Genomic DNA, 13748 nt, shown 5'->3' on the forward strand with positions numbered 1-13748 from the left:
AATTGCTTAAGCCTGGGTGACGGAGGTTGCACTGAGCCAAGATGGCACCACTGCACTCCAGCCTGGCCGACACAGAGAGATTCTGTCTTGAAAAAAAAAAAAAAAGAATGGATGCAAACTGAGTTTGCAGAACAAGTCTGAGTAGATTCGGGACAGCACTACTTCTCTAACTCAATGGTAGTAGAAAGAAGAACCAGGCACTCATTTATCACAGAGGATGTAGATAGGTACACCCTTTTCAAAAATGTTTTGCAATTTCTTTCAATATTTTAAATTTGTGTATCTTCTGACCAAGTAATGCCAGTCTTATGAGTTTGTCCTACAGAACGTGCACAAACAAGGAAGGGCATGAGTACAAAGACGTAAGTTTAGCCGGGCGTGGTGTCACATGTCTGTAGTCCCAGCTTCTCACGAGGCTGAGGTGGGAGGATCATTTTGGGTCCAGGAGTTCTGGGCTGTAATGCGCTGTGCCTATGGGTGTCCACACTAAGTTTGGCATCAATATGGTGACCTCCTGGGAGCAGGGGACCACCAGGTTGCCTAAGAAGGGGTGAACCGGCCTAGGTCAGAAACAGGGCAGGTCAAAATCCCAGTGCTGATGAGTAGCAGGATCTCGCCTGTGAACAGCTACTGCACTCCAGCCTGGGCAACATAGTGAGACCCATCTCTACTAAAAGAAAATTTTTCACTTTTTAAAAAATAAATAGGCCAGGCGCAGTGGCTCACACCGGTAATCACTACACTTTGGGAGGCCGAGGCGGGTGAATCATCTGAGGTCAGGAGTTCAAGACCAGCGTGGCCAACATGATGAAACCCCATCTTTACTAAAAACACAAAACATTAGCTGGGCATCATGGTGCACGCCTGTAATCCCAGCTACTCAGGAGGCTGAGGCAGGAGAATCACTTGAACCCAGGAGCTGGAGGTTGCAGTGAGCCTTGATCGCGCCACTGCACTCCAGCCTGGGCAACACGAGCAAAACTTCACCTCAAAATATAAACAGAAATTTATAAATAAATAAATAAAAATGAAAGACATAATTTTAGCATTATTTGTGATACTGAAAAATGAGAAATAACGTAAGTGTCCATCAGGATGAGACTGAATAAACAAATTATGGTATGTCTATATAACGGAATACTATGCAAGTGTTTTCAGTGATGTAGATCTACATGTATAGATTTGGAAAAATATCAGTGAAATAGTAAGTCAAAAAAGCAAGCCGTTTTTGAAAAAAAGGTATAGTTTTCTATAATACAGCCAACATTTCAAGTGTCCTGAACACCTTACATGCATTATCTTAAGTGATACTATTATCTTCCTCACTTTATAAATGAGGAAACTGAGTTAAGCAGTAACTTGGTCAGTGAATGCAGACATCTGGCTTTGAACCAATGTGCTTAGTCACTTCACTACACCAAGGCGGTAATTAAGTCCCCCTTTAGCTTAGGCTAGTTTGAGTTGGGATTTCCCACTTTCAATCAAGAGAATCCTAATAAATAATCCAGATATAGGTCAACAGAGACTGGATAAATTATGGCACAATAACAGGATACTGTGTAGCTGTTTTAAAGAAGAAACAGGCTGGGCATGGTGGCTCACGCCTGAAATCCCAGCACTTTGGGAGGCCAATGAGGCAGATCCCTTGAGGTCAGGAGTTCCAGACCAGCCTGGCCAACGTGGTGAAACCTTGCCTCTACTAAAAATACAAAAATTAGCCAGGTGTAGTGGTGGCATGCCTATAAGCCCAGCTACTCCAGAGGCTGAGGCAGGAGAATCGCTTGAACCCGGGAGGCAGAGGTTGCAGTGAGCAGAGATTGTGCCACTGCACTGCAGCTTGGGCAACAGAGCAAAACTCCGTCTCAAAAAAATAATTATTTTAAAAAGAAGAAACAATATATATCGACATGAAAACAAACCCAATATTTAAGAGTAAAAGCAAGTTTACAGGACAGTTTGTGTGTGCACATGTGTAATTTTGTATACATGTGTACTTAGAGAGAAAAGACATTTCAAAACAGTTTTGGGTGCCTCTGGAGGCTAGGATGGGCAAGACTCTCACTCTATTTTTATATAATTCTGCATCTTTTTTTTTTCATTTATTTATTTATTTAATAGAGATGGGGTCTTCTACGTTGTCCAGGCTGGTCTTGAACTTCTGGCCTCAAGTGATCCTCTTGCCTCAGTCTCCCAAAGTGCTGGCATTACAGGGATGAGCCACTGCACCCGGTGCGTATTTTTCTTTTTAATTTTCCAAAAAGCATATATGATTTTTTTTTTCAAGATGAAGTCTTGCTCTGTCAATGCAGGCTGGAGTGTAGTGGTGCGATCTCAGCTCACTGCAACCTCCACCTCCCAGGTTCAAGTGATTTTCCTGCCTCAGCCTCCCGAGTAGCTGGGGTTATAGGCACGTGCCACCACGCCCAGCTAATTTTTGTATTTTTAGTAGAGACAGGGTTTCACCATATTGGCCAGACCGGTCTCAAACTCCTGACCTCGTTATCTGCCCACCTTGGCCTCCCAAAGTGATGAGATTATAGGCAAGAGCCACCACGCAGGCCCAGGCTCAGTTTTAAATGTGTTCTATCACCTTAGGCAAATGTGTTTGCCTTTGTGGGCCTGTTTTCTCCTCTCTAGGAGGGGTGTCTGAAACAATAGTAGTACCTATTTCAGTGGCTTCTATATGCCAAGCACTATGCTAAACAGTTTCCTCACCACAGCTCCAGGAGCTAAACATCAACTCCATTTCCAGATACGAAAACTGAAACACAAGTGTTGGAATCAGAATGAACTCAGATTTAGCTCACCTCCAAAAGCCAGGTTCTCCCCACTATACCACTCTCCCAGCTACCTCTTGCCACGTGTCTCACAATTTCCTGGTGCTGGAATATATTTAAACCCAGGCCTTATGACTCAAATTTCTCTACCTGGAAAATGCTATCATTCTAAATGCCTGTTCACTTATATTATTGTTATAAAATGTTTATGCTGTATCAAACTCTAAAACAGGGTGTCTCAACCTTAGCACTACTGACATTTGGACTGGAAAATTCCTTGCCGTTGGGGACTGACCTGTGGCAATGTAGGATGTTTAGAAGCATCCCTGGGTAGCACCCCACACCTCAGCTGTTATACCAAACATGCCTCCAGACATACTGCCAAATGTCCCCTTGAAAATCACCCTGGATTGAGAACCACTGCTCTAAAAGGAAGAAAAAGCCAAACTCCTGCGTGAACTCAGAATGAAACTGTATTGAAAGGAAATTTTGAATCTAATAAATATTTGTACCTCCATGATTCTTTAACTCTATGAGTTTGGGTTAATGTTAGCACCAAGTACCTTACAATTATTGGCCGTGTGCAGAACACTGTACCAACTACACATAAAGTAATTATCCAAGAATTAGGGAAAGAAGGAGTTAGGATAGATCTTGCCCTCTCAACAATAACTCCACTTCACACCTACTGAAATCCATCCATGCCTGAGAGGAACAGGGCCATGTGAGGCCGCTAAGTGATGAAGGAGATAAGAATATGCCAACCCAATATATGCTGCCCTGGCATATTAACTATTTTGAGCTAAAAGCACTTGAAAAACAGCAGATGCAAGACCATTCTGACTTTCCTTCTGTTTCTTAAAAGCAGGAGATAAAATTCCCCTGTGAAAGACGTCCTCTCTATGCCAGAAGTAAAGTAACATTCTTATCATCAAGGACGGGGGGAAATTGGAAATTGAGGTCAAGGGAAACGTGTACAAACCAACCTTGTTAGACTAATCCTTATCCTCCCAGCCACTTCTCCACCCAATTAACTCAGCCCAAGCCCCTCTGCCGTGTCACACTTTCATAATTCACAACTCCTTGTCTAATTCAGCATATAGTGTTCAACTCTGTGTCTTTGAGTGTTTATTTCTTTTTCTTTCTTTCGAGATGGAGTCTCGCTCTGTTGCCCAGGCTGGAGTGCAGTGGTGCGATTTCAGCTCACTGCAACCCCTGCCTCCCGGGTTCAAGCGATTCTCCTGCCTCAGCCTCCCAAGTAGCTGGGACTACAGGCACGTGCCACCATGTCCAGCTAATTTTTGTATTTTTAGTAGAGACAGGGTTTCACCATGTTGGCCAGGATGGTCTCGCTATCTTGAGTTCATGATCTGCCCGCCTCGGCCTCCCAAAGTGCTGGGATTACAGGCGTGAGCCACCATGCCCGGCCAAGTGTTTATTTCTTTATGAAGGCTCCCATGCCAAGTGAAACTTGTATTAAATAAGTCTGTATGCTTTCCTCCTGTTGATCTGTCTTATGTCCATTTAATTTTCAGAGCCAGCTGAAAAACTCTTAAAGGATACCTCCTCTGCAATGAGAATGATATTTTCAACAGAGCACAGTAGGAACTAAATTCAATGCTGATTTTATTTCAACTAAATAAAGCAATGCACAAGTTATCTGGGCAGCAAGCTTAACTCTAGGAGCAAAAGCCAAGAAACAAGGATTCTTTTTTTCTTTAAATTATCCATCACTACACATGGCTGTCTTCCATACCTGCTCTCAGAAGATGTGTGTTAACAAATTTTATGTAAAGAAATACAGGAAAAGAGAAAAAGGGGAAACGCAATTTATCTAGTCTGCCAGTGAAGGTGGTCTCTCCATCTTCTGTTCTGTAAACTGCTCCATCAGCAGGGTCCACGTCGGAGGATTTTAATATTTTGACCACTTTCCCTGCAAATTGAACAATCATAGAAACACATTTATTACCTACCATACTGAAACTGTCTCATTATTTGTGTTAAGAAGACCCATACAGATATACATTAGATTCCTTCCATGGCTACACTTACTTAATCATTTTTTAAGCTAAATCTAGGAAACAAAGAGGGTGGAAGTCACCAGTCTGCCATTTTTTCCCTAACCCTAGGGCACAGGACATTAACCCCAAACAATCACTCAGAGAGCTGGGCATGGTGGCTCATGCCTGTAATCCCAGCACTTTGGGAGGCCGAGGTGGGCGGATCACTGGAGGTCAGGAGTTCGAGACCAGCCTGGCCAACATGGTGAATCCCCGTCTCTACTAAAAATACAAAAATTAGCCAGGTGTGGTGGCACATGCCTGTAACCCCAGCTACTTGGGAGGCTGAGTCAGAAGAATCGCTTGAACCCAGGAGGTGGAAGTTGTAGTGAGCCAAGCTCTTGCCAATGGACTCCAGCCTGGGCAACAAGAGCGAAATTCCATCTCAAAAAAAAAAAAAAAAAAAAATTAGCTAGGTGTAATGACGCATGCCTGTAATCCCAGCTACTCTGGAGACTGAGGCAGGAGAATAGCTTGAACCTGGGAGGCAGGGGTTGCAGTGAGTCAGGCGATAAGTGAGACTCAGTCTCAAAAAAAAAAAGAAACAGAAGACCAACTGAGGTCAAATAATGAATCCCCGCTACGTACAAAGCTGCATACCTGAAGGAGTAGTTGCATTCACCTGGTCAGGTGTGCTACATGAAGCATATCAAGTATCATTACTTAGCATTCTACTAAGCAGAGTCAGTAAGTCGCACTTCCTGACTAGTAGTACAGGGTGTGCAGATCACCTACACATGCCCTTTGAATTAAAAATAAAATTTAATACTTCACGGAGTTTAACTATTAAATAGACTCTTAATTTTAGGAAATTTCACATTAGTGGGCAATAACACAATTTGATTACCTGGCCTATAGTTGACTAATCACACATCTCATTGTTTAACTTGATCTGAAAAATGCACTGAGGATTTTGCATCTCTTTAACCATCACCCTGAAAACTGAGAACTACCATTATCACTTTTGATTCTTACATCCAAGAAAATAGTCACTACCTCCTAAGTAATCAAAATTCAACAAAAGAAACGAAGAGGCTGGGCGTGGTGGCTCACGCCTGTAATCCCAGCACTTTGGGAGACCGAGGCGGGTGGATCACTTGAGGTCAGGAGTTCGAAACCAGCCTGGCCAACATGGTGAAACTCTGTCTCTACTAAAAATAAAAAATTAGCCAGGCGCGGTGGCGGGTGCCTATAATCCCAGCTACTTTGGAGGCTGAGGCACGAGAATTGCTTGAACCCAGGAGGCAGAGGTTGCAGTGAACCAAGACTGCACCACTGCACTCCAGCCTGGGTGATAGAGTGAGACTGTCAAAAAAAAAAAAGAAAGAAAGAAAAAGAAAAAGAAAAAGAAAAGAAGAATACTTGGCTAGTCTACAGCTGTAAAATCATGTTACCTGATTTTCATGCACAGAGTACATTCATTGGGGTAAGTGATCATGTCAGTGCCACACACAGGGTTAAAGTCCCTGGGACATCCTGGTAATTTATACCGAGCGCAGAATGGCTGGAAAAAAGAAAGGGACAGAGAAATTCAAGAATGATTTGAGATACACTCATAAAATAGTTCAGAGAAGAAAATGTCCCAGATCTCCTTAGATTTCCTAGAATCATTCAATAAAAATATTTTTATTTTCCAGAAAAACAAATTTTTTTTGAGACAGAGTCTCACCCTGTCTCCCAGGCTGGTGTGCAACGGCACAATCTCAGCTCACTGCAACCTCCGCCTCCTGGGTTCAAGTGATTCTCCTGCCTCAGCCTCGCAAGTAGCTGGGATTACAGGAGTATGCCTCCATGCCCAGCTAATTTTTGTATTTTTAGTAGAGACAGGGTTTCACCATGTTGGCCAGGCTGGTCTCGAACTTCTGACGTCATCCACCCACCTTGGCCTCCCAAAGTGCAAGGATTACAGGTGTGAGCCACTGCACCTGGCAAAAAAAAATTTTCTAATGCTAAAATCAGATACAATGTTGGTGTGATGGTTCCATACAAACTATGTAAAAAAAGGACCCCGGCCGGGTGTGGTAGCTCATGCCTGTAATCCCAACACTTTGGGAGGCCAAGGTGGGTAGATCACCCAAGGCTGGGAGTTCGAGACCAGTCTGACCAACATGGAGAAACTCCATCTCTACTAAAAAATACAAAATTAACTGGGCATGGCGGTGCATGCCTGTAATCCCAGCACTTTGGGAGGCCCAGGCGGGCAGATCATGAACTCAAGAGATCGAGACTGAGGCAGGAGAATCAAATGAACCTGGGAGGCAGAGGATGCGGTGAGCCAAGATCACGCCATTGTACTCCAACTCTCCAACCTAAGCAATGAGAGCAAAACTCCATCTAAAAAATAAAAAAAATTTAAAAGCTAAAAAAAAAGGACCTCAGAGGCTTCAATCTGGCTGATTTTTAAATGAAAGTCTGAGACACGCCACCATACCTACTTTTTTATTGTCTAGCTTCATAATTTGCACTTCACTACAATGTCCATGTGGATGTTCTATTAAATTCCACCTTAATCCCTTGCCTGAATGCCAAGACAAAATCAGGAATCTAATCTTTCAATCTGAACTTTTAAGGCACTGACATTTAACCAAAAACATTAAAGAAAGCAGGAGATTCAGAATTGAAGCAAATTTGTGCCAAAGGAAAAATGTTCAAAACAGGTTCATCATCTATGGAGGCTCCAAATTTCATCCCACAAGAGCTAACTACAGGAAGAGAGTTGAATCTGGGCAAACATTGCCCCAAAACTTCCTCTCCACCCTCTGGAAGAGGGCCACTGCACATTTATTATTCCTTAATGTCATTGTAATTCTTATAGAAGGGCGGAGCGTGGTGGCTCATGTCTGTAATCCCAGCACTTTGGGAGGCTGAGGCAGGTGGATCACTTGAGGTCAGGAGTTTGAGACCAGCCTGGTCAACATAGTAAAACCCCGTCTCTAGTAAAAATACAAAAATTAGCCGGGTATGGTGGCACACGCCTGTAATCCCAGCAATTGAGAGGCTCAGACAGAAGAATCGTTTGAACCTGGGAGGCAGAGGTTGCAGTGAACCGAAATTGCACTACTTCACTCCAGTCTAGACAACAAGAGCAAAACTGTCTCAAAAAAATTACAAATTAAAATAAAAATAATTCTTATAGAAGGATATGCTAAAATTTTAAGCAATTCTCTGACCTTTATACTCTAGGGCAGGGGTTTCCAACCATCAGGCCACAAACTGGTACCAGTCCATGGCCTGTTAGGAACTGGGCCTCCTGTTAGCAGGAAGGAAGTGGCTGGCCAGTGAGCATTATCAACTGAGCTCCGCCTCCTGTCAGGTCAGCGATGGCATTAGATTCTCATAGGAGTACGAACCCTATTGTGACATGGGCATGCGAGGAATCTAGGTTGCGCACTCCTTATGAGGCTGTTATTTTTTTTTCGAGATGGAGTTTTGCTCTTGTTGCCCAAGCTGGAGTGCAATGGCGCCATTTCGGCTCACTGCAACTTCCGCCTCCCAGGTTCAAGCAATTCTCCTGCCTCAGCCTCCCCAGTAGCTAGTATTACAGGCGCATGTCACCATGCCCAGCTAATTTTTTGTATTTTTAGTAGAAATGGAGTTTCACCATGTTAGCCAGGCTGGTCTCAAACTTCTGACCTCAGGTGATCCACCTGCCTCAGCCTCCCAAAGTGCTGGGATTACAGGCATGAACCACCGCACCCGGCCCTTTTTTTTTTTTTTTTTTTTTTTTTTTTTTTTGACAAAGTCTCACTCTGTCACCCAGGCTAGAGTGCAGTGATGCCATCTCGGCTCACTGCAATTTCCGCCTCCCGAGTTCAGGCAGTTCTCCTGCCTCAGTCACCCAAATGGGTAGGATTAAAGGCACCCACCACCACGCCCAGCTAACTTTTGTATTCTTAGTAGAGACTGGGTTTCACTATGTTGGCCAGGATGGTCTCAAACTCCTGACCTTGTGATCTGCCGGCCTCGGCCTCCCAAAGTGCTGGGATTACAGGCGTGAGCCACCGCACCCTGCAGAGACTCCTAACTAATGCCTGATGGTCTGAGTTTCATCCCAGACCATCTCTGCCCACCCCACTCCATGCCTCAGTGCATGGAAAAATTGTCTTCCACAAACTGGTCCCTGGTCCCAAAAAGGTTGGGGACCGCTGCTCTAAAGCTTTTCTCCTGAAAGTTTCTTATATCGTTTACTGGTATAGTCACTCATTTACAGATGTTATGGCAGACACAAAGACAAAGAAAAGTTGGATCCTGACTATAAGGAATTTAGGATGGAATAAGGCAATCAAGAAATACACATGCTGGTCTTGAAGAATGGGTAAAATTTAATATAGAAGGCTGGGAGAATGTCTACCGCAAAGAAATAAAATTGATCAAGCAAAGGCACAGTGGCAAGAGAAGTGGTTGGCATTGGAGTTAACAGTTTAAAGGAATCTCCAAAACTCTTTTATGATTTAAAAAAAAAAAAAAAAAAAAAAAAAAAAGGTTGAGGCAGGAGAATCGCTTGAACACAGCAGGCAGAGGTTGCAGTGAGCCAAGATCACTCCATTGCACTCCAGCCTAGGGCACAAGAGTGAAACTCTGTCTCAAAACAAACAAACAAACAAACAAAAAAACAAACAAACAAAAAACACAGTACTCAACGAACTAGGAACAGAAGAGAACTTCCTCAACCTTATAAAAGGCATCCATAGAAAAAACAAAAACAAAAATAAAATAAAAGGCATCCATAAATAACCTACAGCAAACATTCTACTCAGTGGTAAAGGACTCAATGCTTTTCCCTAAAATCAGAAATAAAAACACAAGAATGTCCACTTTCACCTCTTCTATTCAACACTGTACCGAAGTTTCTTGCCAGGACAATTATCCAAGAAAAATAAATAAAATGCACCCAGATGGGAAAGGAAGAAGTAAAACTATCTCTATTCAAAGATGACACAGGGCTGGGCACAGTGGCTCATGCCTGTAATCCCAGCACTTTGGGAGGCCGAGGCAGGCAGATCACTTGAGGCTAGGAGTTCGAGATGAGCCTGGCCAACATGGTGAAACCCTGCCTCTACTGAAAATACAAAAATTTGCCAGGCATGGTGGCAGTCACCTGTAATCTCAGCTACTTGAGAGGCTGAGGCAGGAGAATTGCTTGCACCCGGGAAGCGGAGGTTGTAGTGAGCTGAGATTGCACCACTGCCCTCCAGCCTGGTGAAAGAGTAAGACTCTGTCTCAAAAAATAAACAAGCAACAAAGATGACACAATCTTGTTATACAGAAATTCCTAAGAAATTCATACACACACACACACACACACACACACACACACACACACACACACACACCCCAATAATTACTAATAAACAAGGCCAGGTATGGTGGCTCATATAATTATATGTACTTTGGGAGGCTGAGGTAGGAGGATGACTTGAGGCCAGGAGTTCAAGACCAGCCTGGGCAACATAGCAAGACCCCATCTCTACAAAAAATTAAAAATTAGCCATGTGTGGTGACCTGTGTGTATAGTCCTAGCTTCTCAGGAGGATGAGAAAGAAGGATCACTGCAGCCCAGGAGTTCAAGGTTGTATTAAGTTATGATCATACTATTGCACTCTAGCATGAGCCACAGAGCGAGACTCAGTCTTGGAAAAAAGAAAAAGGACTAATAAGCAAGTTCAACAAGGTTGAAAGATACAAGATCAACATATAAAACTCAATTTTATTTCTATACACTAACAATGAACAATCTGAAAATAAAACTAAGAAAACAATTCCACTTACAATAGCATCAAAAAGAATAAAACATCTCTAGGGCCAGGTGTGGTGGCTCACACCCTTAATCCCAGCACTTTGGAAGGCCGAGGATCACCTGAGGTTAGGAGTTCAAGATCAGCCTGGCTAACATGGTTAAACCCTGTCTCTACTAAAAAAAATATAGGCCGGGCACAGTGGCTCACAGCTGTAATCCCAGCACTTTGGGAGGCTGAGGTGGGCGGATACCCGAGGTCAGGAATTCAAGACCAGCCTGGCCAGCCTGGTGAAACCCCATCTCTACTAAAAATACAAAAATTAGCTGGGCATGGTGGTGGGTGCCTGTAATCCCAACTACTCAGGAGGCTGAGGCAGGAGAATCGCTTGAACTCAGGAGGTGGAGGTTGCAGTGAGCTGAGATCATACCATTGCACTCCAGCCTGGGTGACAGAGTAAGACTCCATCTCAAATAAATAAATAAATATATATATACACACACACACACAAAGTAGCTGGGCATGGTGGCGGGAGCCTGTAATCCAGCCACTTGGGAGGCTGAGTCAGGAGAATCACTTGAACCTGTGAGGCGGAGGTTGCAGTGAGTCGAGATGGCTCCACTGCACTCCAGCCTGGGTAACAGAGTGAGACACTGTCTCAAAAAAAAAAGAATAAAACATCTAGAAAGGCCAGGCGTGGTGGCTCATTCCTGTAATCCCAGCACTTGGGGAGCCCAAGGCGGGCAGATCACAAGGTCAGGAGTTTGAGACCAGCCTGACCAACATGGTGAAACCCCGTCTCTACTAAAAATACAATAATTAGCTGGGAGTGGTGGCCTACGCTTGTAATCCCAGCTACTCAGGAGCCTGAGGCAGGAGAATCACTCGAACCCAGGAGGTGGAGGTTGCAGTGAACCGAGATCACACCATTGCATCCAGCCTGGGCAACAGAGTGAGACTCTGTCTCAAAAAAAAAAAAAAAAAAAATTAAGACTAAATATTTACAAAGTGTAAGACACGTATACTGAAAACTACAAAGCATTGTTGAAAGAAATTAAAGGCCTAAATACATAGAAAGACATCCCATGTTCATGGATCAGAAGACTTAACACTTTTAAGATAGCAATACTCTCCAAATAGATATACAAGTTCAATGGAATCCCCATCAAAATCTTAGCTGTCTTTTTTTTTTTTTTTTTTTTTTTTGAGACGGAGTCTCGCTCTGTCTCCCAGGCTGGAGTGCAGTGGCCGGATCTCAGCTTACTGCAAGCTCCGCCTCCCGGGTCCATGCCATTCTCCTGCCTCAGCCTCCCGAGTAGCTGAGTAGCTGGGACTACAGGCGCCCGCAACCTCGCCCGGCTAGTTTTTTTTTTTTTTTTTTTTTTTTTTGTATTTTTTAGTAGAGACGGGGTTTCACCGTGTTAGCCAGGATGGTCTTGATCTCCTGACCTCGTGATCCACCCGTCTCGGCCTCCCAAAGTGCTGGGATTACAGGCTTGAGCCACCGCGCCCGGCCTTAGCTGTCTTTTTTTGCAGCAGAAACTGACTAATTGATCTTAAAATTCAGATAGAAATATAAGGGACTCCAAGTAGCCAAAACATTCTTGAATAAGAAAAAAAGGTTGGAGGATTCACACTTTCTCATTTTGAAACTTACTATAAAACTACAGTTTTTTTTTTTTTTTTTTTTTTGAGATGGAGTCTCACTCTGTCATCCAGGCTAGAGTGCAGTGGTGTGATCTCAGCTCACTGCAACTTTTGCCTCCTGGGTTCAAGCGATTCTCCTGCCTCAGCCTCCCCAGTAGCTGGAATTACAAGCATGTGCCACGATGCCTGGCTAATTTTTTGCATTTTTAGTACAGACAGGGTTTCACCATGTTAGCCAGGATGGTCTTGATCTCCTGACCTCGTGATCTGCCCACCTCGGCCTCCCAAAGTGCTGGGATTACAGGTGTCAGCCACCATGCCCAGCTGCAAAATGGTTAAGACTTGATTACTAACTGACAGCTTCCATAATTTCTGTCCTTGATTCCAACTTAGGACAACCAGAGAAAACCAAATACGCACCCCTAACCCATACCATAGAATGTCCTGCTTCTAGCTAGCTCACCTGCAGCTTCCCTGTGCCAACGGCCTCCAATCAGGCCATACCTGAAGCCATTTCTTTTTTCCACTATAGTTTTCGCACTCCTCTCTTTGACTCGAGTCCCTATTCAAATGCAGGTGACAGTGGCTGACTCTCTTGCTATAACAAGCCCTGAAAAATACAGCCTTTGCTTGTTCTCATTTGGTTGGTCTCCTTTTACATCCTCACAATTTAATTTGATAAAGTACATAAAATATCTAGTACAAGGCATAACTATTTTTCTAAGGACCTTTTGAATCTTTAAAGGAAATATTAACAGAAACAAAGACTGGGCTGTTTTCAACTAAAATTTACACTTTTATCTGAATCAAAAGGGCTGCGTGACAACCTGGTTTCAAACGCAGTCCTCAATGGTTTCAAAAGTGGCAGGTCAGACCTGAGAGCCAGCCTCCCTCCCAGACGGTTTTGGGCTTCACTGTATTGGTAGAAATAGTACAAGTGGTTTCCTACTTACCGTTTTATATTTTGAAAATCGACGGAACAGAGGGCCTGTAAGAAGAAAGCATAGACATTTTACAGTATGGGATCAAGGTAAGGTATTGTTCATGAGGACTTTTTTTTTTTAAATGAGATCTTGCTATGTTGCCCAGGCTGGTCTTGACCTCCTGGGCTCAAGCGATCTTCCTGCCTAGGCCTCCCAAAGTGCTGGAATTCGAGGCGTGAGCCACCACATCCAGCTTCATAAGAATGTTTTAAAATCCAGTTTGGGATTTATCCAGGTCACATCTTCTATTTTCCCCTCTAAATCCTACCTTCTTTAAACTGTCCCCAGCCCACTTCCTCCAGAAAGGATATTCAGTTTTTTTATGGCACCTCTCCCCACAAGCACACAGAAATAACATTTGGTTCTGTTGCCATTAGGTTTGGTTGAGAAAGGACTTTGAAGCTACGGAATAAAAGTCGCGCTAGCGCACTGCAGCTTCAATTCCTGGTCTCAAGCGAGCCTCCCGCCTCAGCCTCCGGAGTAACTGGGACTACCGGCCCAAGCCACCGCAGCTGGCCAAGGAAGTAACCCTTAATTAATAGTTCA

General features: G+C 43.8%; 1 protein-coding gene across 6 annotated transcripts in view; it reads right to left on the reverse strand.

Annotated features, from left to right (window-relative positions):
* Positions 1–4388: 4388 nt before the first annotated feature.
* The window catches only part of SPINK2 (serine peptidase inhibitor Kazal type 2), a 467655-nt gene continuing 458295 nt past the window's right edge, over positions 4389–13748 (reverse strand). For 5 of the 6 annotated variants that reach the window (XM_050791246.1, XM_050791241.1, XM_050791245.1 and 2 more), the window contains exons 3-5: positions 13173–13207; positions 6232–6341; positions 4389–4710 (exon numbers count right to left, since the gene is read on the reverse strand). In XM_050791246.1, coding sequence (XP_050647203.1) covers positions 4665–4710; positions 6232–6341; positions 13173–13207 — 191 coding nt within the window. In that variant the 3' untranslated portion in view covers positions 4389–4664. The remainder of the gene's footprint in view (positions 4711–6231; positions 6342–13172; positions 13208–13748) is intronic. The other variant, XM_050791247.1, reaches the window with a different exon arrangement.

This window comes from Macaca thibetana, chromosome 5 (genome assembly GCF_024542745.1).
Source record: "Macaca thibetana thibetana isolate TM-01 chromosome 5, ASM2454274v1, whole genome shotgun sequence".
Classification (NCBI taxonomy): Eukaryota; Metazoa; Chordata; class Mammalia; order Primates; family Cercopithecidae; genus Macaca; species Macaca thibetana.